At 37.0% G+C, this 25,669-nt stretch overlaps 1 protein-coding gene across 1 annotated transcript in view; it reads left to right on the forward strand.

Moving 5' to 3' along the window:
* Positions 1 to 25,669, forward strand: part of ALG6 (ALG6, alpha-1,3-glucosyltransferase) — a 56,746-nt gene that overhangs the window by 22,696 nt on the left and 8,381 nt on the right. The window contains exons 4-14 of the mRNA XM_018045050.1: positions 2,378 to 2,467; positions 3,597 to 3,685; positions 5,668 to 5,750; positions 6,395 to 6,459; positions 9,912 to 10,097; positions 10,940 to 11,075; positions 12,937 to 13,022; positions 15,156 to 15,240; positions 18,406 to 18,476; positions 24,274 to 24,342; positions 24,469 to 24,667. Coding sequence (XP_017900539.1) covers positions 2,378 to 2,467; positions 3,597 to 3,685; positions 5,668 to 5,750; positions 6,395 to 6,459; positions 9,912 to 10,097; positions 10,940 to 11,075; positions 12,937 to 13,022; positions 15,156 to 15,240; positions 18,406 to 18,476; positions 24,274 to 24,342; positions 24,469 to 24,667 — 1,159 coding nt within the window. The remainder of the gene's footprint in view (positions 1 to 2,377; positions 2,468 to 3,596; positions 3,686 to 5,667; positions 5,751 to 6,394; positions 6,460 to 9,911; positions 10,098 to 10,939; positions 11,076 to 12,936; positions 13,023 to 15,155; positions 15,241 to 18,405; positions 18,477 to 24,273; positions 24,343 to 24,468; positions 24,668 to 25,669) is intronic.

The raw sequence follows: 25,669 nt of genomic DNA on the forward strand, positions 1-25,669 counted from the left end.
ATTTTCAACTGTATGGAGAGTCAGTGCCCCTAATCTGCATGTTGTTCAGGGTCTACTGTAGTAGGTTATTTAACTGGATCATGATAAATGCCAACTTAAACAATTTTTTTTTTCAGTCTCGGAGTAAGGGATTGTAATGTCAAAAAATTGTGACCCGTGTGAAACAAGATTTTTTTTTTTTTAATTTTTCATACTGTTCATGGGGTTCTCAAGGCAAGACTGCTGAAGTGGTTTGCCATTCCCTTCTCCAGCAGAACACGTTTTATCAGAACTCTTCCACCATGACCTGTCTGTCTTGGGTGGCCCTACAGAGATCAAATTGCCAACATCTGTTGGATCATCGAAAAAGCAAGAGAGTTCCAGAAAAACATCTATTTCTGCTTTATTGACTACGCCAAAGCCTTTAACTGTGTGGGCCACAACAAACTGTGGAAAGTTCTTCAAGAGATGGGAATACCAGACCACCTGATCTGCCTCTTGAAAAAGCTGTATGCAGGTCAGGAAGCAACAGTTAGAACTGGACATGGAACAATAGACTGGTTCCAAATACGGAAAGGAGTACATCAAGGCTGTATACTGTCACCCTGCTTATTTAACTTCTATGCAGAGTACATCATGAGAAATGCTGGGCTGGATGAAGCACAAGCTGGAATCAGATTGCTGGGAGAAATATCAATAACCTCAGATATGCAGATGATACCACCCTTATGGCAGAAAGTGAAGAGGAACTCAAAAGCCTCTTGATGAAAGTGAAAGAGGAGAGTGAAAAGTTGGTTTAAAATTCAACATTCAGAAAACTAAGATCATGGCATCTGGTCCCATCACTTCATGGGAAATAGATGGGGAAACAGTGGAAACAGTGACAGACTTTATTTTTGGGGGCTCCAAAATCACTGCAGATGGTGACTGCACCCATGAAATTAAAGACGCTTACTCCTTGGAAGAACAGTTATGACCAACCTAGATAGTATATTGAAAAGCAGAGACATTACTTTGCCAACAAAGGTCCGTCTAGTCAAGGCTATGGTTTTTCCAGTGGTCATGTATGGATGTGAGAGTTGGACTATAAAGAAAGCTGAGTGCCAAAGAATTGATGCTTTTGAACTGTGGTGTTGGAGAAGACTCTTGAGAGTCCCTTGGACTGCAAGGAGATCCAACCAGTCCATCCTAAAGGAAATCAGTCCTGAATATTCATTGTAAGGACTGATGTTGAGGCTGAAACTCCAATACTTTGGCCACCTGAGGCGAAGAACTGACTCATTGGAAAAGACCCTGATGCTAGGAAAGATTGAAGGCGGGAGGAGACGGGGACGACAGAGGATGAGATGGCTGGATGGCATCACTGACTCAATGGACATGAGTTTGAGTAAACTCTGGGAGTTCTAGATGGACAGGGAGGCCTGGCGTGCTGCAGTCCATGGGGTTGCAAAGAGTCAGACACGACTGAGCAACTGAACTGACTGAAACAGGCTTAGGGATAGTGGTTATTTATGTTGTATATAGTTTGGTGTCCATTATTATAAATTCTTCTAATGATTGAGAAAATTAATTGGATAGAAGAAGCTGTCTAGTTATAAAGACTATAGTTAAGGAGTCTATGTAAATTTATTATAGTCTATGTAGTCTATGTACATTTTCATTTCTTGAGTCACAGTATTTATATGTAGTTTCTTCCCATTCTAACCAACTGGTTAATTGGTTAACCAGTTAGTTTAAATAGTTTAACCAATTATTAAATTATGAATTAAATAGTTTAACCAACTGTTAATTTATGAACTTTACATATAGTGTTTTTCCTTAATTCACAGAATTTTGCATGTAATAGGCTCTCATTAAATGTTGGTTGAATTGCGTTCAAAGTGATATTAATAAGTCTGCCTGTTTCATGCAGTATTTCTTTCTTTGCAAACCAATTCTTTACATGGTTTTAACATTCATTTTTTACTTTTTAAAATTGTGATTTCACATTGTTTCTGTAATTTTTAGACTGTCCGAAACAAATTCTCTTTTTTGTTGCATATTTTCTTTTATATATGTATTAGTCATTGTTTAAGTTTACTAATAGTAGAATGACAACAAGTTCCAATTTGCCTGTGACAGTCTTGGTTTACCTCTATTGTTATGGCTTAATTATTAATAGCTTCCTCTTTCACTCTTAAGAGTACTTCAGTTTAGATAATTTAGTCACACTACTCATTAACAACTTTAATTTTTTTGTGAGTTCACAAAAATTTTTAAAAGAGGAAAAGAAAAAATGTAGATGATTTTTTTTTACCTTATATGTTTTTTCAAGTTAAATGACATGATATATTAAATACAAGTCTGTTTCTTGAATATTGATTGATGGAGTGGTGCTTTCTTTTTCCTTTTTTTCCAGGTATTTTAACAGCAGTGATAACAATTTACAGTACTGGGGATTGGACTACCCACCTCTTACAGCTTATCATAGTTTTTTATGTGCATATGTGTAAGTTTTTCTTCCTTAACATAACTCTACATATTTATGCCCTTAGCAGATATAGTAAGGAACAGTTTGTTGATTAGAGGAGAGATCGTTTGTAGCTATTATTGTATTATGGTTTGTAGAGCACCATGCCTTTATAATTGGTTTGTAGAAAAGTTAACTATCAGAGTTTTAATATTTGTGTAATCTTTTTGGTGGAAGTGCTAGAAAGAGATGCAAAAGGTCTAGCTTTGTTTTGAAGTAGAAATGTTACCAATTATGCGTGGTTTACAGTACGGTTAGTTGTGCATAGGAAAGCTTTTTTCCTGGAATGGCCCAAAGTAAATGAAAAATAAAGGTCTAAGTGGTATTGTGATTAAACAGTCAAGTTAGAAACTGGAAGTACTGTAGTGTTTCACTTATGATTTAAGATCGGATTGGAATTCCTTCTTTTATAGGCATGGAATGGTTTATAGATGATAAGGCACTTCTGTTTAGTAGAGACCCAGTTCTACTCTGCAGTGGTATTCCATTTCAGACCTGCAGTGTGTCAGTAGAAATTTGAGGAGCTTCTTCACAGTATCTTCTGAACTTATTTATTTTACTGTTTCCTATTTTTAAAAAATTAGCTTCCTGGACTAAAAATATGTCTCCAAACTTCATGATAAAACTAGTTGTTCTTTTCAGTGTTCTGGAAAATGTTATACGATTGAAAACTTAATTTATCTTTAATAATTATGTTCAGTTTTATGCAGTGATTTATGATTAACAGCTATTTACTGTAGCCTATTATTATAACTGAAGAGATGATAAATTATAATGCTATGATCCTTAGTCCTAGTATATTGCTGTTTACAAAGTACGTGTTTAGTAAATGAAAGGTGACATGTTAGATTGTTTTCACACTGAAAGTATCATGAAGGTAGGGCTTTTAGTTAAAATGTTACATGAGTTTGTTGGAAGATGAGCAAGGTGGATTCGGTGTTTTAGCTTTAGTCAGTTTCACATGGTTAAATGCAAAGAGTTAAGCCTTAACTCTATTGCTTTATAAAAGCAATGGCCACTTTTCAACATAGATTCATATATCCTCAGGTGTCCTTATTGCTAAAAGTGATGGGGAATAAAGTGCATGTATGTATGCTTTGATTTGCAGGGCAAAGTTTATAAATCCAGACTGGATTGCTCTCCATACATCACGTGGATATGAGAGTCAGGCACATAAGCTCTTCATGCGTGCAACAGGTAAAAGAGCGGTAGATATTGAATGTAAAATTGGATTAAACATTTTGTTGAACGGATGACAGGTTCTATTATTGTCCTCACTGACTTTTACAGTTATGTAACTGTACATATGCATATATATGTATACTATTTGAGCAAATGTGTATGTAAACTAAAACACAAAAAAGTAGAAATGAATAATTTTGGGTGCCTTAAATTTGTTATTATCTCACTTAATAATAGACACCCAAATGTGGTAAAATACTGTTGTTATTCTTAAGCTGAGAAACTGAGGCCCAGTAAATCACTGGGTAATATCACTAGCTCACCTGAAGTTGGTTAGCTCTGAATTAAAGTTTTAATTGTTCAGGAGTTTGCTTTGATAAATCCCTTTCACTTTTAAAGTAAATTGCAGTTGTATGGGCTTCCCTACTGGCTCAGTGGTAAACAGCCCACCTGCCAGTGCAGGAAATGCAGGTTCAGCCTTTGGGTTGGGAAGATCCCTTGGAGAAGGAAGTGGCGACTCACTTCAGTGTTCTTGCCTGGGAAATCCCATGGACAGAGGAGCCTGGTGGACTACAGTCCATGGGGTTGTAAAAGAGCTGGACACGACTGCAACTAAACAACAGTTGTATATCGTACATTGTATTGCTGTGTAGTGTTGCTAAATTAATCTTTATCACAAATGTTTATTGAGCTTTTATTGTATGCTAAGAGTTGAAAGTAATGAGCTTACATTTTTTTAAAACCTTTACAAGACTTAGGCTTTATGGGTCTTTTCCTTAATTACTCTAAGTCTAGTCAGATTTGTTCTCTTTACTATTCACGCCAGGATAAGACTCTGAGGTACAAGAGAGAACCTGCATTGCCCCTCCCTCTCCACCACCACTCCCTGCCCACCCCCGCCTTTAATCCCATCTGAACTGCATACTCACAGCATGATATTTAGCTTCTGAGCCAGTACCTGTATCTGGAGGAAACTCACGACTTTTAGACACAGTCTGTTCTATTTTCAAAGAGCTCCAATTATTAGAAATTTCCTTCTTATCTTGAACCTTCACTAGTCATATGAAGTTCTGTTTCCTTGGGCCACATAGAACAAGTCTGGTCCTTTTTATACCTAACACCTTACAGACATGTGAAGTTATCTCCTCTCCAGGTTAAACATTCTTAGATACTCCAGCTCTTATTAGATGACCAGTTTCTTGAATGTAATTATGGTCTTGAGGCCTCTGGTTGTGCTCCTTTGAATATGTTCCAGCTTTTCAGTGTCATCTTAAATGTAGAATCTGGGGATGAAAATAGATTGCATGTATCCAACACTGATAGTTTACTTTGTTTACCTTATTCTTGAACTATGAATATGTTTACCATATTCTTGAGTATGTTTTCTGGTACAAGAAAAAAGTAGGTTCTTTGGATAGCTATGTTGTATTGTTGAAGAACTTAATAGTTTCTCTTTGTTCTGAAAGGACCGAACATTCAGAATTATGAATTGCTTTATTTTTTCCCCACTTTTTTTCAGTTTCTTCTTCACCTCGGCCTCTCAAGGTCTTTGTATGCATTAATTAGCAAAACTTTATGAATTTTTATAAATATTCACATTTAAAAAGATTCTCCTATGCGTCTCCACATTTGAGGTACTATTCACATCAGGAAATTTGGAACATATAGATATTGAGGGGAAAATAAAAGTTTACTTCCCTTGCTTTGAGTATTCTTAATTTTTAAATCCAGGTCAGGGCAAAGAGAGAATTAGATACATATAATTAATTTAATGTGTGAATTTATTAGAGGAAATTAAGACACTCTCTAGTCCTGTATCAGTTGAAATTAGGCACAGGTGAAGGGAATGGAAAGGGCTCCATGTGGAAAGGACTCATCCAGAGTGGGTAGCAACCTTGTGTTAATAGAATTCCCACTCGAGGTTGGAGGGAAGTGATTAATAGGTTATGGTAAATCTTGATGGAGTCTCGCTTAAAGTCATTTGTTTGTTTTTTCAGTGTTAATTGCTGATTTGTTGATATACATACCTGCAGTGGTTCTGTACTGTTGTTGTTTAAAAGAAATCTCAACTAAGAAAAAGGTAGGTTTTGAAGTAGCCTGACATTTCATCTCTGAAATGTTTTATTAGCTTAGCTATTAAGTGTAGAGCTTAAGGAAGCTATGCTTTTGGGAATAGATAATAGGGAACAGTATATCTTCTGTCAATTAATTTTCATTTAGAAACATTAACTTATCTTAATTATTTTAATGCCCAACTGTAGTAATAAGAGGCACTGAATTTTAGAAGTTATATACTTCTGAGTTACACAGAATCCTAAATTTATTGCTTAACTGATAAATTTGAATGTTGGGTTGGCTTGGGAGAATGACAGCTGAAAGGTATTTTGAGAAGTTGCTATATAGTCTCATATTCACAGTTAATGAATATTCTCTTGGGTCATTTTATATATATTAATTATTAGATTAATTTATCTGATTTGTATATCTAAAAGTGCTTTCTCTAACAAATACCTTTTAGTGATTTTTTTTTCATTTTTACTGGAGTATTCTATGTCACCTCCATGAAAACTTCAGTATTTAAAGAGTTGTTTTATAAAAATGAAATATTTTGATAAATAGAAGGTAAGAATGGAATATTTGCTACTGTGTTAAATGAAACTATGTGTTTACCTTGTTTGATTCGAGTAACAGATGACTATTATTTCATAATGATTTTCTTTGCAGATTGCTAGTGCGTTATGCATATTGCTGTACCCAGGCCTTATTCTGATCGACTATGGACATTTTCAGTATCCTTTACTGATTTAGAAATGAAGTCAGATGTACGTCATGAAATCTAGGCTCCGTTTGTATAATGTTGTCATCTACAATGTCTTATTTACTAGGGTTCTTGCTTATATAAACCTTTTAAAAATGATAAAAGTATCTCTTCACCAGGTGTTTACTTGAAGGGTAAAGTTCAGGTTTATTAAAAGTAGGAATGCTTTTTCACACCCATTTGGCTTGGGAATGGAACACTGGTAACTGATTAGCTCTTCTGGAAAGTTAGAAAAAGAATGCCAGTACAGTGATGCTCTCCTAATACTAAAAAGGTAAAACATCTTCTATCTTTTGTAAACGTTATCTGACACTGACAAAAAGACTTCCAGTTTTTGAGTTTTAAAACAAAATGTTTTTCTAACAATTAGTGGTAACTGGAAGCTTCAGGAAACTAAAATTTAATGATTAAATCTTTGTGGATTTTGTGTGTTTAATTTTTGATTCCTAAATTAAGGAACATTCAAGTAAACAAATTGTAGAGGAAACTTGATAAAATCTGCACATGGCTCTCCAGTTTGTCTTCTAATGCATTAAATATTGCTGTCTGTCTCCATCTGTCCCAAAGGAAAAAAAATCCATACCATGATTGCTTAATTAATCATTTTTCCATTTGTCTCTAGTCTATTTTAGTAATAAAATACATATATATCAAAAGACTTGTGAAGGATATTCAAATATGTAGTTGCTTCCACCGTGTTTTTTATTCTGTCCACTTTCCTAATTGAGCTCTTTTTTTTTGGCTTTGTAGAGTCATGGCTTTCAGATAGTCTAATAATATCAAGAACACCGAGATAAAGAAAGGAAACATGAAGTTGTTTATAAGATTTTTTAAAACTATATTTACTTTGAAATGTTAACACTCCTTCAGAAAAATACATAAAGCATAAATGAGTCGGCTGTTATCCATGTCAAGAACTAGAACACTGCTGGTATCCAAAGTGACCCTGTGCACGGCCCTAGTACTGCTCCCTCCTCCTTTCTCAAAGACAGCCACATGCTGACTGTGAAGACTATAGCTTGGTTCTCCCCCCTTTTTGAATTTAGCATAAAAGAGACAGCACAGTAGGTGTTCCTTTGTGTTGGGTGTTTTTGGTTCAGCATTGTCTTTGTGAGAGTTATCCGTGCAGTTCTATGTAGACTATGCTGCTTTGAACTTTCTTGTAAGGATCTCTTTGTATACATGTAAATATATTTCTTATGAGTGGAATTGCTGAATTATAGGGTAGGCACGTTTAAGTAATCTCATATGGTTTTTAAGCGTAATCTACCAAGCAACACTCCTGTGAGCTCATCCTCAACAATTGTCAGTTATTTTCCTTTTAACCATTCTGGTAAATTTGTAGTGGTGTCTTCTCTGTGACTTGAATCAACCTCTTGAAGCTTTTGGGATTATGTCATTTTGTACGAACACATTTTTTAAACTATTATTTACTTTACTTTCCTCATTTGTAAAATGGAGATGATAAGAACCCTACTTTTTAAGCTTCTTGAGAATTAAATAAATTCACATTTGTTAAACATTTAAAACACTACTTGGGAGGGGCCAAATACCATGTAAGTACTTACTGCTCTTATTATCTGTATTGTTACTGCTGCTTCTGTTATTACTGTTTTTTACTTTTTGGGCTCTGAAATTTGATATTAGTTTGGGCAGAGGCATTTTTGACAGTTGTTTTGGACACTATGGATCATTCGTTTTGAAGACTCATGTTCTTCAGTTCTGGCAAATTCTCATGAGTAACTTTTTTTTATAATTCTCTCCCTTTTTTCTAAAGCTTGTTAGACAGATATTAGATCTTTCATCTCCATCTGGAGCATCTGTCTTTGTTTTATATTTTTGAAGATTATCTTGCTTTATGTCTAACACTTCTGTTAAATTTCATTTGTTAAGCATATCTTAAATTTCAGTTTACTTTCTTCCTCCCACTGTTCTGTGAATTATTTCTGTTCTCCTAGGTCAGTCTTTTCTCCTTTTCACTTTGGTCCTTTTCTGTCATAGTAGTATTGAAAGTCACTCAGTTGTGTCCGACTCTTTGCAACCCCATGGACTACACAGTTCATGGAATTCTCCAGGCGAGAATACTGGGGTGGGTAGCTGTTCCCTTCTTCAGGGGATCTTCCCAGCCTAGGGATCGAACCCAGGTCTCCTGCATTGCAGGCAGACTCTTTACCATCTAAGCCACCAGGGAAACCCAAGAATACTGGACTGGGTAGCCTATCGCTTCTCCAGCAGATCTTCCCGACCCAGGGTCTCCTGCATTGCAGGCGGATTCTTTACCAGCTGAGCTACCAGGGAAGCCCTTTTCTGTCATAGGTGTTCCTTAAATGTCTATTTGATCCTGGTGTGTTTATTCTAAGAATAAGGCAGAAGAGAAAGCTGCATGTGAGCTCTCTGCGCTCTTAGTCCACTGTGGGGTACACGGTAGGGTTCTGGCCAGCACTCTGGGACCCTTAAATGTCACAGTGTGGAGGAATTTGCACTGTAGTGTTAACTTCTGCACTAGTTGCTTGAACAGTTTATTCCATTTTGGGGGAGAGAAATATTCCTTCTTTCGTTGCCCAGGGGTAAATGCTTTGGCTCCCAGATAATCTTTGCCGAGGCATGAGGTGGGATGTGACTTCTCCATTTGGAATTTTCAGTGAATCCTCGTTTTCTTTCCAACATCCTCAGGTACTCCATCCTACTTGTTTCCAGAGTTCTCTGAGCATGTGCAGGGCGGATGGGCTTCTTGCTAGCCTGAGCCTCCTCTGTGTGTTCACTAAGCTGTGGCTTCTTTCAGTGTATTTTATTGGTTGCCACTTCTCTGTCCTCTTTCTGTCTTCTACAAATGTGTTGAAATCTTTATCTCTTATAACCCACCCCTGTTCTCTTTATGGCTGTAGATGTAAACTTTAAAAAATTCCCCATTTTAAGGGGGTCTCAGGAAGGAGAGGAGGTAGACATGAATACTCAGCTCCCCATTTTCAACTGAAAATCTAGTGTGATACGGTTTTCACATAGCAGTGTTGTTAATTTCCAATCAAGCACAGGTATTAATTTATATTATTGATGCATATTATAGAGGAAGGATAGTGATATTAGTAAGTTCAGTGTTTTTGTGTATTTTTAACTTCTGGAGCATTGATTTTGGTATGTTGTTACAGTAATATTGTAAGATAACCCAGCAGAAACAAAGCTATGTGTTACTTATTTAGAGTTCTTTTAAACCTAAACAAATCAGTTGCTCTGTGTAGTAGCAGATTTAATATATTTGAGACCACTATATATAATTTCAAATTTGCTTATCAATTTAATACTTTCAGCTTTTATTTAGAAATTGTTTTGATTATACATATTATTACAGAATCACATAAGTAAAATGTTCTTTAAAATGCAAAATCTCTTTTAATTATTGAGATAATTTCCTTGACATGAGATCATATATAATTCTGTGAGTCTCGGCTTTGCTTTGTGGGGTGTTCTTGGAGTATCTTATGACTGGGACCTGCTAGGGTCCCTGGCATTTTGCTTAGCTATAAACTATAAGCAGATGGAACTTTACCACTCCTTGCCATTTTTTTGCTTTTTACTTGGCAAGTGTTTTAAAAAAGGCCTCAAAGGAAAGGGGTGAGTAGCTTTTAAATAGCAGAATTCAAAAAATCAGCTAATTTATTTGGCATACTTACGTTGGAGGAAGGTGGTCTTTCACTTTGCCTCCTGGTGATTTCTTATTAATGTGTTGGTGGCTGTGGGGTGAATGTTAAGAGAGATTGTTATGTTCTATACTCTTTTATTTTAACTCTTCCTAATGAGAAAAATATTTTGATCAATGACTATTTATGGGGACTTCCCCGGTGGTCCAGGGGTTAAAACTCTGCACTTCCACTGTAAGGGAAGTTTGCAGGTTTGACTCTGGTTGGGGAACTAAGATCCCGCTTGCTATGCATTGTGGCCAATAAATAAATATTTTAAAATATGTATATTTACTGGAAATGGCAACCCACTCCAGTGTTCTTGCCTGGAGAATCCCAGGGACGGGGGAGCCTGGTGAGCTGCCATCTATGGGGTCGCACAGAGTCAGACACGACTGAAGCGACTTAGCAGTAGCAGCAATGTGGACTGCCTTGGTAGAACATTGCTGTAGGATTTCATCCCTTTCGAGCATGTTGTATACTTACTAGAAAGACATCCCAATTTGACATTTTTCTTCATGGCTGCCTAGGAGTGGCATCTAAGTTAAGTGTTACTAAGGAAGGTGATAGTCTTTTGTTGGGGAATTGCACATATTAATAGTTATAAATTCCTTAACCGTGATTTAAGTCGACTCTCATTCATCTTAAACCTGTGTTGGTGGCACAGAGTTCTCATTACCGGACATTTGCGTTTACTATAGTGAGTGAGCCACAGATTGATTTCTCAGAATTACTGGCCTCTCTCTGTCTCACTGTTTCCCTCTGTTTGTGTTCCAGGTTGGTGCTGTTAATTAAGCTGGCTTGTACTGTCGTGGCTTCCTTCGTTCTCTGCTGGCTGCCATTCTTTACAGAAAGGGAACAAACCTTGCAAGTTCTAAGAAGACTCTTTCCAGTTGATCGTGGGTTGTTTGAGGCATGTTTAAGGACTTTTCCCTCATTCCTTTCTGTTACAGGCCTTTCTCTGTGACCTTTGGGGATTTCATGTAGAAGACTCACAAGGAATAGTGACTTCAGCTGCTCTCTCCCTGCAGTCATCCTTGCCAGTTATTTAATCTGGTGCACAACCTCTAGCTCAGCTGGCATGTTCTAGTACATTACATGAGTAGGTAGTATTTATGCCTCCATGAGATCCATATAATTCAGTTATACATTTTTCTAATGAAATAGAGTCCATAATGAAAGACAGCATGAAAAGTTGCAGCTACAAAGTTAACAGTTTTGTGACTTTTTTTGGGAGGGAGGGGGTTATATTCTCTATTTAGTCCTAGGACATTATTTATTAAACTAATAATCATGTTTGCTTCAGAAAGGTCTCCTAATTCCTTATGAGATATATAACCTTCATCCATAGTAATTTTTAATGAGAATCATTCATTTCATTTCATTTAATGCTAGCTTAATCACTGTTGTTAAACTTTTATTGCATGGATAATTTGATTTAGAGTCAGTAATTAAATTAAACAAACCATTTTTCTGAAACAAAAAGGTCTTTTAATAAAGTTAGAGACAATATATTTATAGATAATTTGCTTTTGAATAAACATTTCTTTTAAAAAGAATTAGAAAAGCATATGTATCTTTCTAATTTTTGAATATATAAAATTCTATAGAATATCTTTCAGTCAGTCTGTGGGAAGATTGAAGAGAAACAGACTAAGAGAATTTGGTGTTGTGAAGGAACAGAAATGTATGCCTTGTATGTCACTTGGGATAATGATGATGACCGTACTGATAATCATAAACAGTCACTATTGCCATCCCCTCCACTTACTAGGTCCCAGACACTTCACATGTAATTTTATTTGATCCTTAGCCATAGCTATGAGATAGCTAAACCCCGTCTTACAGATCAGAAAACTGAGGTCAGAGGTTCATACAGCTAGTGCATGGCAGAGCTGTAGTTTGAACTCAGAATTGTGTTCCTAACTTCTTTATATATCCTCTAACCTTAACACTTATATAAAGAAAAGTTTAATTCTCCATGTAAGCTGCCTGGTTATTTGCCTTTCCTTCTATTTCAGCAGTGGTGTTTATCATGGTAATTATAAAAATGAGTGTCATGCATTTTTATGGTGTTGTTGGTCACCTTCATTCACTTGTTGCCCTCAAAGTCTGAAGAGCAGTTTCATTGGCCCAACAGAGGGAAGTAGGATGGTACAGTTGTCAGTGATAGTTACTTTCTTGATGTGATGCCTACATAGCTGTGAGTTAAGCAGCTTTGCAGAGGATGGGTTTCATGATCAGAGAACTGTAGTTACAAGTATGATTTTGAAAGTGATTCTAGCACAGTGGCCAATGTCTTCAAACTTGCTGATTCATTAACAGTTGACTCTTACCATTGCTAGTAGCTAGTAGTCATTATCTTATCGTTGCTAGTAGCTAGTAGGCATGCGGTAAATGGGTCAAACAACATGTATTCTACAAATCAGAATACAATTAGAATACAAAAAGTAAAGATTTTTTTGGATAAATTCCCAAAGATGAATAAGTATTTAGGGATAATGGGCTGCTCCTTGAAAAATATTAAGTATTTTTTGGGAGCATCTAAATTATGATTGACTAGTGATTTAGATCACCTCCCATGCAAAAAATGAAAGTTCCCATTGTTTGACTGTGTGTGTGTTCTTTGGAGAGTTTAATCAGCTTAGTTATGAAATTGTTAGCAAACGCTTCCCATGACCCAAAAGTTTATCTCTTTAGAGATTTAGGACTTTGTGGAGTTTAATATTTCTTTTAATCATACTGGAAGGTAAAACTAACAAATTTCTTTTTAGGATAAAGTAGCCAATATTTGGTGCAGCTTCAGTGTCTTTCTCAAGATCAGGGATATTTTGCCACATCACATCCAGATAATGATCAGGTAAGAGACATGAAGTTTGTATATAGTGTTTTATAAGCTACTCTTAAAGTGTCATGGCAATATCTCACTTATCTGGCATCATAGGAGTAAGGTAATCTTCATTAGTGCTGCTGCTGCTAAGTCGCTTCAGTCGTGTCCAACTCTGTGCGACCCCATAGATGGCAGCCCACCAAGCTCCTCTGTCCCTGGGATTCTCCAGGCAATACTGGAGTGGGTTGCCAGTTCCTTCTCCAATGCATGCATGCATCCTAAGTTGCTTCAATCGCGTCCGACTCTGTGCAGCCCCATGGACAGCAGCCTACCAGGCTCCTCTGTCCACGGGATCTTCTAGGCAAGAATACTTGAGTGGGTTGCCATTTCCTTCTCCACTTCACTAGTGAATAGTCCACATATTGTAAACTTATGCTGCTGTATAACAGAAGTCTTTTATTTGAAACATTTTATGTGAAAGTTATTGTTACTACTTCCCTCTTCCTTAAACAGAGTATACTAAACATGATTTACCATGACCTTGAAGAGTCATGAGTTTCAGTGGTGTATCAGTCTGGGTGAGAAGTAAAATGAGGAGTAGGTCACTGTGTGTGTGCGTGTGTGTGTGTGTGTGTGAATTTATTCCGAGGAGTTGGCTTATACAGCTGTGTGAGTTGGCTAAGCAAACTGGAAGTCCGCAGGCAGGCATTCAGGAGAGGGTATCTGGGGAGGGGAGAGCTGTACCAATCCCCGCCTCCTCCCCGTTCCCCCTTCCCCCGCCCACTGCTGTTTGGAGTCTGAGCTCAGGGAAGAACTAAGCCTTCTTTACAATTTTTTTTAATAAAGCATTTGAGTTTTTAATTTATTACTTATTTTTGGCTGCGCTGGGTCTTTGTTGCTGCATGTGGGCTTTCTCTAGTTGTGAAGAGCTGGGCTTCTCATGGCTTCTCACTGAGGTGGCTTCTCTTATTGCCGAACATGGGCTCTAGAGCACAGGTTCAGTAGTTGTGATGCAAGGGCTTTGTTGCTGTGCGGCTTGTGGAATCTTCTTGGACCAAAGATTGAACCCATGTCCACTGCAATGGGAGGCAGATTCTTAACTGGTGGACCACCAGGGAAGTCCACTAAGCCTTCTTTTAAAGGCTTCCAAGTGATTCAGGCCCAAGATAGCACCCTTTTGATTACCTTAAGATTAGTTGAGAAGGGACTTTAATTAATCTGCAGATCTCTTTCCAGCAGCACCATCCCTAGTGTTTGAATGACTGGGAGGCGTGAGTGTGCCGCATGCCTCTTTCCTCCCGTTCTTTTGGAGAATATCCATTGTAGCCCGCCTTAACAGGAAGCAGACTAGTAAAGCTGACAAGCCACAAAGCTACCTCAAGTGGGAAAATCAGTTATTATTTTGCCTTCTAACTATTGTTTTCAGGGCTTAAAGGCTGTTTACCTTGGTACTAAGTGGCTCCAACTGTGCTTCTTGCTGAGTTGTTTTTCCTCCTTGCCCATCAGTCATCACAAGGAGAAGCTCTGGCACCTTCCCACTCCCTTTCCAGCTTGTTCTTTCTGATTTACCATGGGTTGAAAATCAGATAATCAACTTTTGTGAAATGAGGGCTAACGAGGTTCTCTTGTGAGTAAATTTTATGAATGTTTGCATAACAAATACAGAATTGTTTCTTTGTACCTAGTTTTATTTTCTTGTTTTCTTGTTGTTGTTCAGACCGTAAGTCGTGTCTGACTCTTTGCGATCCCGTGGACTGCAGCACACCAGGCTTCCTTGTCCTTCACTCTCCTGAAGTTTTCTTAGTCATGTTCATTGAGTCCATGATATTTGAGTGTTTGCTGATTGACTTTTAGCTGTCTATCTTTGTATCTTTCCCAGAATAGATACTAAATACTAAAATAACATAAGCAATATTTAGTTCTACAGTGTTTTGTTCTGTATTCTATAATCACATATATATTAAAGTGTGTACATATTTCAGTGTATGGATTTTCTTTAAATGTTATTTGGTCTTGAATTTATTATTTAATACATAAAAAAACTTGAACTAGAAATCAATTTAAGTTGATAAATGTGATCCTTACATTTAAAAAAATGTTTCTTTGCTTTAGTTTTATACCTCTATAAAGAAAATAAATGTTTGATTTTTGTTAATTTTTTAGCTTTTGTTTTACATTTTTGAGCCTGCTTCCTGCATGTATAAAATTGACACTTCATCCCTCTCCTAAAGGATTCAGATTTACTCTGGTAAGTTTCCCATTATTTTAGATAATTAATTCTTGCTGCAATTGATCTTTTAACAATATAAGTAATTATATTCCTGCTTTGAACAGGATTTATTGGATTGAGATATCAGACATTCATTTATTTGGCAAACATTTACTGAGCGTTTGACACACTTAGGTGCTGTTTTGGAGTAGGCTGAGCAATCAGAATCTTTCAGTTTAATTCAACAACTATTTAACTTCCTCGTGTTGGTCAGTAAGGGAATGCAAAGAAGAAAACAGTGGCAATGGACATGTTTAAATTGTTATGCTTTAAAGCTGGGCTATTAAGTTCTGTCAGGTACAGTGGAGTGCTATGATAATGTGGGAAAAGGAGACATTACTTTGAGGGCAGATTTTAGAGTTTCTTAAAGCAAGAGGGATTGGAGCCAAATTTTGACAACTGAGCAAGATTTCGACTAGGTTAAGACAGGAGGAAGACCTGGAAGGTACAGATGTGGGAAAGGATAAGGAATCATGTGGGAACAACTGTTAGCCAATGAGATTTGTGTGACTTATGTAGGGGTGTGTGTGTCGAGGTTAGGAGAGTATATAGGGAGAGAGAAGAGTCAGAAAGATCAAATTGTGTAAGACCTTGTATATTGGGTTGAATAATTTGGGGCTTGATTTGTGTGCAAGAGGAGCACAAAAGATTTTGGAGGAAAGGGGACAGATCTCCCTTTTAGGAAGATGACTTATGTCAGTTGGAACATAGACTGGGTATATATTCTACATTTTGGGTTTCTCTGAGTGGGCTTATAAATTCCTCCTGGTTGTATTTCTGTGGTGTTTAAAATTGGTTCCAGGTACCTTGGTCTATAAAATGACATTTAAAGACTATCTTTTTAAAATGTCAAAAAATTTAGTTTATGAAAATAGTCTTAGTGGATTTCTAAAGGGACAACGTTTTATTTTTTATTTTCCTAATTTTTGGCTATGCCACGAGGCTTGCAGGATCTCAGTTCTCCAACCAGACGGCAAACCCATACCCTCGGCTGTAAAAGTGTGGAGTCTTAACCACTGAACTGCCAGGGAATTCTCTAAAGGGACAACATTTTAGAAATTAGGGTTTCAATTCCGGGACTGCCACTTATGTACATTGCATTCTAAAAGCAAGCCAGAGCAGAGCATATCAGTCAGGTATTTCAAAAGTGCCTGTCAGTTCCACAGTGCAAAAAGCATAGTTTCATGTTCTTTTTTAAAAAAATTACCTTCTTATTGATGATTTCTGTTGTTTGTTTCTGTGAATGAACTCTGAGCATAGTAAGTCATTTATAGTTAATGTTCTGTTGGATGTTTAGAATAGGAGGATGAACTCTGGGCATAGTAAGTCATCCATAGTTAATACTCTATTGGATGTTTAGAATAGGAGGGATGTGGTTAGTAATATTCTGATGTCTTCAGTAGGCCTAACTTGAAATATTTGCAAGCTTATGTAAAATTGTTATTCCATGCTAAATAACTATATATTTCAAAGGTGCTGAAATGAGATTTCAGAGTGTTGGTAACTGTAGCAATATTAGAGATGATTACTCTTAGGATTAAAAGCAGAAAAAAAATTTTCTTTCTCTTACTCTTCTAATTTTGTTTGTTGTGTTTTAATACCAACCATTGTGTTTAAAAAATAAAAAAACGTAGTGAGTTACTTTTGTTGATGTTTTAAATTCTTCTTGACTAGCTTTAAAAACATTTCCCATTATAATTTTAAAGTGTTTTTCTTTCAGTCTAGATTGAATTACTTCTTAATATAGGTCTATAATTGAGGTAATTGGTAGTATGAGTACTAATAAATCTGTAGTGGCCAAGTGATTTTTACCTGTTATTTTTAAGACGTATTTTTAAAGTGCCCTGTAGCGTGCCGGGTCCTCTCCTCAGTTCTGGCATGCCAATGAATGACAGCTGATTATCCCTGCTTTCTCAACTGGGGACACTCACGCTAGTTGGCACAAGGACAGTAAGTAAAATGAATCAGTTAGTAGGAGAATATCTGGGCGTAATGAAGACTATGAAGAAAGTAGTCTTATGTGAAAAGAGGGCTGGTGGGGTTTGGTTAGGGTAGCACTACTTTAGGTTGAATAAAAGAAGGCTTCTCTAGGGAAGTGACATTTGAGCCTTGAACTGAATGACTGGTCAGAAGTAACCAATTACAGGACGATCTGGGCTCTGACTTGATAAGAAGTAAATTTTTTTTCCTTAAGGCAAGAACACGTTTGGCATGTTTGAGACGTTAAAGGGACAAGTGTGAAATGACTGATGTGAAATGAGTGAGGGAGACATTAAGAAATAGATTGGAAGAGGAAGGCAGGACCCAGATTATGTAGAAGTTTAGATTTTAATTGCAAGTGTAATGGGAAACTATTGGAAGATATTAACCAGGGAAATTACATGATCTGATATTGTGGCTAGATGGAGAATGGATTATAGGGAACAAGAGCATTACCACTTAGGAGGTCATTGTAGTGGTCCAAGAGGAAGATGGGGGTGGCTAAGACTACTCCTCTGCCACCATCAGCAGGGTGGAATGGAAAGAAGTGGGGTGAATATTGTATTAGGAGATGGTGTAGGTAGAATTTGCTGATGAATTGGATGTGAAGCATGTACAAGATAGTGAGCCAGGTTTTTTGCTTGAGCAACTGGATTGGGTGTATAGAGAGAGATGTCTAATATGCAGAGTATAAACTCCCGAAGATAGAGTTAAGTTTTAATTTAAAACCCCAGATAGCAAATAATTACTTTATAAACACTGTATATGTTTTATTGAAGTGCACGTTTTAAAAACACTCAAATAGATTTATTTTGTCCCTTTCACATTTTGACCTTCTTGACTTCATACTTTTTAAATTGTCAGAGCTTCTAAGGGAGGATGAAGGTATGATTATTGTGTCTGAAGTATTTAGTAGTTCTGTTTATTAATAACAGAGACTCAGTGAAATTGTTTTAGATGGTTAAGTATTACAATAGTTAATATTCAAAATATTTTGATAATTAAATTTGAATAAAATATTATGCCTCTTACAATTGTATATAATTTTCCTTTTAGCTAGAAGCTGTATTAAACTTGAAAATGTTACTTGAAATGATTTAATCTGACATATTTAAGTTGCTATTGTAAGTTTTTGTATCTGATTTTCTGTCTTTTTCCTTGAAGGTTAGCTGTGCACTATCATTCTTTTTATTTTCTTTCCAAGTACATGAAAAGTCCATTCTTTTGGTATCATTGTAAGTAAAATGGTTTCAAGTATGTGTTTTATTTATTATTATGTGCTTATGATATATACATGAATCTAATACTTACATGTAATCATCTAAGTGCAAATCAAAACTATACCAATGTTACATAGTTGCATAAAATTATTTCATAAAATCATATTTAGAATGATGACCTGTTACAATTTTACTTCTTTATACTTTAAACTGGTAAAATTTTATAGAATCATTTCTGACATACTTATTATTTCTTCCTGTTTTTTCATTTTGAATTTGCTAATAAAAATGGTCTTCTAAAGACGCTGTGCTCTGGTTGAAGCCTGTTTGTCCTCTTTGCCTTTTTCATTTCATTCATTTCTGTTACTGTTCAATAGCCTGGTTCTCTCTGTTGACCTCTTTAGGGTTTTTTTATATGTTGCCTCCTTTCTAGTTCTTCTGTCAAGACTTGTTTAGACTCTACTGGAAGTCTCTAAATCTAGGAGCATTAATTTTTTTTCGGATTTCATAGAAATTGGGTGGCATTTGGGGGTATATTATCCCACTATTAAAATAATGCCCAGAACACCGTGGAGTACTTGAATCCTGTCCTAGCTCAGTCCCACCTATGACTGTCCCACCTCACCCTGTGTTTGCTATGTTCCTGTGAAAGATCCATGTATGAAATGACCAATGAGTAGTGGAAGGAAGTATTGCTCTTATTAGGTGGAGCTTTGGACTAAAACCTCAGTGCAGAGCTTTAGAGTAAGCTGACCTATGGGGCAGGCCTCTTTCCTCTGAACAAAACAGTCTTGTACAATTGTAGACTGAGAGGGCAGAATAATTTCACCCCCCCGCCCCCGCCGCCCACAAAGTCTAAACTTGAGTTAGATCTGAGCCCTGTTCTGTGAGCCTCAGCTGACCCTTTACAAATCCCAAGTGCCAGGGGATGAAATTATGGAGAGGTGCTGCTTTCAAACATGTATAATTTCCCCCAGGATTTCTACTCTGTAGAAATGTCTTTGATCCATGACCTGTAATCTGACCATTCAGGTTAGCTCGCGGTCCCTGAATTTCTGGGAGTTCAGACTCTACAACTGTATTTTGATTATTTATAACAGTAAGTGACTTTAATTTTGATCAGATATTTTAAAGTTAACATTAAAAGTTCTTCTCGATCTGGTTCCAGCTAATCTATCATTAAATGAATATTTCATTTAGTAAATATTTATTGAGGTCCTACTATTTGCCAGGTACTGTTCTGTGCACTTGGGATATATCTGTGAACAAAACATAACAGAATTTGTACTTTCTTAGGTTTGATTCTCGAGGACAGACACTAATAATTAAATAAAAATAAGAAATTAAAGTGTGTTAGAAGGTAATAAAGGCCATAAAGGATACATAAAGGAGATTAAGGGCAGCTGAGAGTTATTGGAGGTGGGATAAAGGAGCAAGTGCAGGTTGCAGTTTTATGAGGATGTTGAGGTAGACCTTGTTGAGATATTTGAGTGGACTGGAGGAGATGAGGGCTAACCCAGTGGATACCTGGGAGAGTAACATCCTAGACAGCCAGTGCCGAAGCCCTAAGATGGGAGTATGCCTGATATATTCAGGGAACAATAGAATGAGGTGATCAGTTGCATCAAATGCTCTTAATAGGTCAAATAAAATGAGGGTTAGGAACAGACTGTTGTACTGAAGTGGAAGTCACTGGTGACTTTGAAACGGCTAGTGTTAACAGAGTGAGGCAGGGAAAAGCCTGATTAGTGGCTTTAAGACATAACAAGAAGAGAAGAATTGAAGATAAGTATAGATCTTTTTAAAAAGATATATGAAAGTGAAAAGAAAGTCAGTGTTAGTCGCTCAGTCATGTCCAACTCTTTGTGATTCCATGGACTGTAGCCCACCAGGCTCCTCTGTCCATGGAATTCTCCAGGCAAGAAAACTGCAGTGGGTTGCCATTCCCTTCTCCAGGGGATCTTCCCAACCCAGGGATTGAATCCTTGTCTCCTGCATTGCAGGTGGATTCTTTGCCCTCTGAGCCACCAGGACAGTTACATACAGATGGTAAAATACACCATTAGTACATTCACAGTGTTGCGTAACCGTCACTACTGTCTACTCACAGAATATTTTCATCTCTCCAAAAAGGAAATCTTGTGCCCATTAAGCAGTCATTCCCCATTCTCCCCCTCCCTTAATGCTTGTAACCACTGATCTACTTTCTCTGTGAATTTGCCTATTTTGGATATTTCATATAAATGCAGTCATAAAATATGTGGCATTTTGTCAGACAACCTCTTTCAGTTAGCATGTTTTCAGAGTTCATCCCTGTTGTACCATGTATTAGGCCTTCATTCATTTTTGTGCCTGAATAATATTGCATGGATGAATATACTACATCAGTTGATGGACATTTTGAGTTGTTTTCACCTTTTGGCTATTGGGAATATACACACGTATTTTCAGTTCTCTTGGGTTTATACCTAGGAGTGGAATTTCTGGGTCTCATAGTAATTCTGTAAACTTACTGAGGAATCACCAAATTAATTTCCACAGAAGTTATACCATTTTACATCACGCCAGTAATGTATGAGGGTTCTGATTTCTCTGCAACCTTGTCAGCATTTGTTATTGTCTGTTTTTATCTTTGCCATCCTAGTAGGTATAGAATGGTATATCACTGTGGTTCTGATTTGCATTTCTTAATGACTAATGATGTTGAGCATCTTTTTTATGTCCTCATCGGGCAATATGTGTATCTCCTTCAGAGAAATGCCTGTTATTTAAATCCTTTGCCCAGCTTTAAAGTGGTTGTTTATCTTTTTCTTGTTGAGTTTTAGAAGTTCTTTATGTATTCTGGGTATTAAACCTTTATCACATATATGATAAGCAGATACTTTTTTCCATTCTTTGAGTTTTCCCCTTCTTGATAATGTTCTTTCATGAACATTTTTTAATTTTGATGAGATCCAATTTATCTTTTCCTTCATTGTGTTTGCTTTGGATGTTGTATCGTACAGACCATTGCCAAATCCAAGGTAATATTTGTCCTCATATTTCTTCTAAGAATTACATTTAGATCTTTGATCCATTTTGAGTTAATTTTTGTATATGGTGTGGGACAGGTGGGCAGTTCTTTAAATGAGTTTTGCTGAAAAGGGGGGCAGAGAAATTCTGCAAAAACTGGCAGAGGAGTTGGGGACAAAGAGGTTTGTTATTTAAGATAGAAGAGATAATGCCAGAAGATGGTCAGTAGAAAGGGAACACTAGTGATACAGGAGAGAGTAGAGTTTCAGGAGCAGTGTCCTTCAGAGAGGGAGCCGGAGTGGTATCTAGAGCGTAAATGGAAGGGTTGGCTATGAACAGGTGCATGCGTGGTTCATCTTAATAACAAGAGCATGCTGTTATCAGTACGGATGCTAAGGAAGAGAGCTAATGTGATGGTGATGTCTGTGAAAGTTCTCTTTTCATTGCTTCAAATTTCTTACTGAAATGGAAGGCAAAGTCATTAGGTCAGAGTAGGTTGGAAATGTTGGGAATATGAGGAGAGAGGAGAAAGTGTGAACTATTTTTCTAAAGAGACAGAGAGTAGGAATAGACTAGGGAAATATTAAGTGATTGCTGGACACTTGAAAATCATGTATTTTTTTTTGTAGACAGACAGTGTGTAAGGAGTTGAAATTATTGAGTAATGAGGGAAGTGATTCTTGAGGCTGGTGGATGATAACAAAGATGAGAAATAATAGGGAATAAAGCTTGACGACAGGAGATTCAAAGCTGGAGCTTGTTAGGGCAGGGAGAGGGAGAGCTGGTATGAAGTCAGTATGAAGATCAAGGAGGTTCTTTCTCTGCTCTGGGCCGAACTGTTTGAAGGTTGGGGAAATGGGAACAATAAAACAGGCACAGTGGAGAAGGCAGTGGGGCAGCAGTTTCTTCCTCAGGGGGAGAGAACCAGAATTTGTTTTGAACAAGGTAGTGAAAGAAGAGGTTGAGGATGTTGAGGATTTTGCTGCTTGATTATAAATATTAAGTACCTTGAAGCTAAGGGCTGAGTTCTGTCTTCTCATTGCATTCCTTTCAGAGCAATACTTGTACATAACTGTTGTTGTTCAGCTGCTAAGTTGTGTCCAACTCTTTGCAACCCCATGGACTGTAGGACACCAGGCTTCCCTGTCCTTCACTATCTCCTGGAGTTTGCTCAGACTCATGTCCATTGATTTGGTGATGCCATCCAACCGTCTCATTCTCTGTTGTCCCCTTCTCTCCGTGGCTTAGATGGTAAAGAATCTGCCTGCAGTGTAGGAGATCTGGGTTCAGTCCTGGGTTGGGAAAATCCCCTGTAGAAGGGAATGACTACTCACTCCAGTATTCTTGCTTGGAGAATTCCATGGACAAAGGAGCCTGGCAGGCCACAGTCTATGCAGTCACAAAGAGACACGACTGAGTGACTAACACTTTACATAATACATTTTCAATAAATGAATATCAAGCGATTAAATAGCAAAGGATTCTGACCCAGAAAGAGAAAATAATGTTTATTGAAAATGAAGTCGCTCAGTCGTGTCCAACTCTTTGTGACCCCATGGACTGTAGCCTACCATGCTCCTCTGTCCATGGGATTTTCCAGGCAAGAGTACTGGAGTGGGTTGCCATTGCCTTCTCCAGTATTTATTGAGCACCTACTAAATGCTTGTAATTAACAGAAATACATAGTGATTTTAAAAGCATCAAGCAATGAAAGTCCTGTAGTATTTTCTTTTAGTGTAGTAGTTTTCAGTCAGTTATAATCCCAGGCTTCATATCTCATATACTAGTTGCCATAAGTCATCCTTTTTAAGAAATAGAATACAAAAACCTTTTAAAATAAGGAGACCCCTAATAATAATAACAACAAAACAACAACAAATATAATTCAACAACTACCATCAATAGTAAAGTTTTTTTTTTACTGCAAAATAAACACTAGATAATAACTTGGAAGAGTTCTTTCAACTACTCAGCAATCCAGGTTATTCTTATTATTTCCATATATACATAAGAAAAAGGTTAAACTAATCATTTGTTCAAGGTCATAAGGTAAGTGTCAGGGATGAGACTAGGACTTAGGTCTTCTGACTAGCCCCCTTCTTCATGAACACTGCCACAGTTGAATCCAGAAGGTAATACCGGCCAGGGGTGGTGCTCAGGAGGTCACAGATGTTGGACCGATGACCCTAATCCGCTCTTTAATAAAGCCAGTTGGTCCAGATGTTGGTGTTGTCTTCCTCTTCTCTACTGTTTCTCTTTTCATGTAGCCCTGTCCTCATTTTTTCCTTTTATTCTACCATTATCAACCCTTTATCATTTTTCTTTGCTTCTGTTGGCCTCTATTCAGTGGCCGATGATCCTGTCTTAGCTTTTAATTTAGCTATTAGGTCACACGGGAGAGTATAAAAAAGAAGTTTGAAAACTTTCATACCAAGTAGGATATTCATATTTACCAACTTGGATGGAATATATGGAAAAGCTTGTTTCTCTGAATGTTCAGTTGTTTATCCTTTCTTTAAGCTACTGTTTGTATGACAGAGAAAAAAAAATGTTTCATTAATGATACTGGAAGAAGTTTTCCAATTATTATGATGAGCTGATACCTTCTCTCTGTCTAGATTCATTTAGTTTGGATTGATAGTTATTTTAAAAAATGAAATCAGTAGTCCCTGTGGAGACCTTGCTGGCTGTGTTTTGTGCTTTTTTTAAGCTGTGTCAAAAATCAGATAAAATGTGTTCACATTTTTACATATAAGCATTGAAATTATATTCTCTAAAATATTTTTCTCTGTTATTTTAGACCAGTCTGCTTAGTTTTAAGTGAAATTCCTTTTATGTCTACTTGGTTTTTACTTGTGTCAACATTTAGGTGAGTCAAACCAATTTCCAATATAGTATGTTCAGTATAGTACTTATAAACTCATTTAAAACTTTTTTACAAAGTGATTGTGGTTTGAATTGACAATTCTCTTTTGATTTTTTTTTTCCTATATAGTATGCTACCCCTTCTATTAAAAGATGAACTCCTAATGCCTTCAGTTGTGACAGTGATGGCATTTTTTATAGCTTGTGCAACTTCCTTTTCAATATTTGAAAAGACTTCTGAAGAAGAATTGCAACTGAAATGTTTTTCCACTTCTGTTAGGAAATATTTCACATGTTTTACATTTCTTCCCAGAATTATACAACACTTGGTAAGTTGTTTTTCTTTCTAGCATTTTCGAGATATAATTCCCATAAATTCACTCATAAAATCTACCCACTTAAAGCATGCAACTTGTGTTTTAAGTATGTACACAGAGTTTTACAACCATCACACCACCTAATTTTGGGTTTCCATCACCCCAAAAAGAAACCTGGGGCCTGTTAGCAGTCATTCTCCATTCCACCCTCACCCCAGATCCAGCCTTGCACAGCCACTGACCTACTTCCAGTCTCTATAGATCTGCCTACATCTCATATAAATGGAATGTAGTAGTTCCTTAGGGCTCCTATAGTAGAACACCACACCAGGTAGCTTAAACAACAGAAATTTATTTTTTCACAGTTCTGGAGGCTGGAAGGCCAAAATCAGTGTGACGTCAGCATTGGTTTCTTCTCTTAAGGCCTCTCTTCCCGGTTTGTAGGTGACCTTGCTGTCTCCTCACGTGGCCTCTTGGTGTGTGTATCTGTGTAGGCAGAGAATTCTTTGGTGTCTTTTCCTCTTATAACGACATCAGTCCTATAAGATTAAGGCCCCACCCTTATGATTTATTTAATTTAATTTCGTCTCATTTCCAAATGCAGTCACACTGGGGCTTAGGGCCTCAACATATGAATTTTGTGGGGACACACATTCTGTAACATGGAACCATACAAAATGTGGTCTTGGGTGACTGGTTTCTTTCACTTAGTGTGTTTTTGATTTTTAACTGTGTTGTAGCATGCATCAATACTTCCTTCCTTTTTACTGCCAATTTCATTATATGGATATACCACATTTTATCTATCTAGTCTTCAGTAGATGCACATTAGGTTGCTTCCACTTTTTGGCCATTAAGAATAATGCTGCTGTGAAGAGTTGTGTCTAAGTTTACTGGTGCACATGTGTTTCCATTTCCTTCAAGTATATACCTAGGAGTGGTAATCTGTGTTAACATTTTGAGAAACTGCCAAGCTATCTTCCAGAGGGCTGCATAATTCTACATTCCCACCAG

Source organism: Capra hircus, chromosome 3, assembly GCF_001704415.2.
Source record: "Capra hircus breed San Clemente chromosome 3, ASM170441v1, whole genome shotgun sequence".
Classification (NCBI taxonomy): Eukaryota; Metazoa; Chordata; class Mammalia; order Artiodactyla; family Bovidae; genus Capra; species Capra hircus.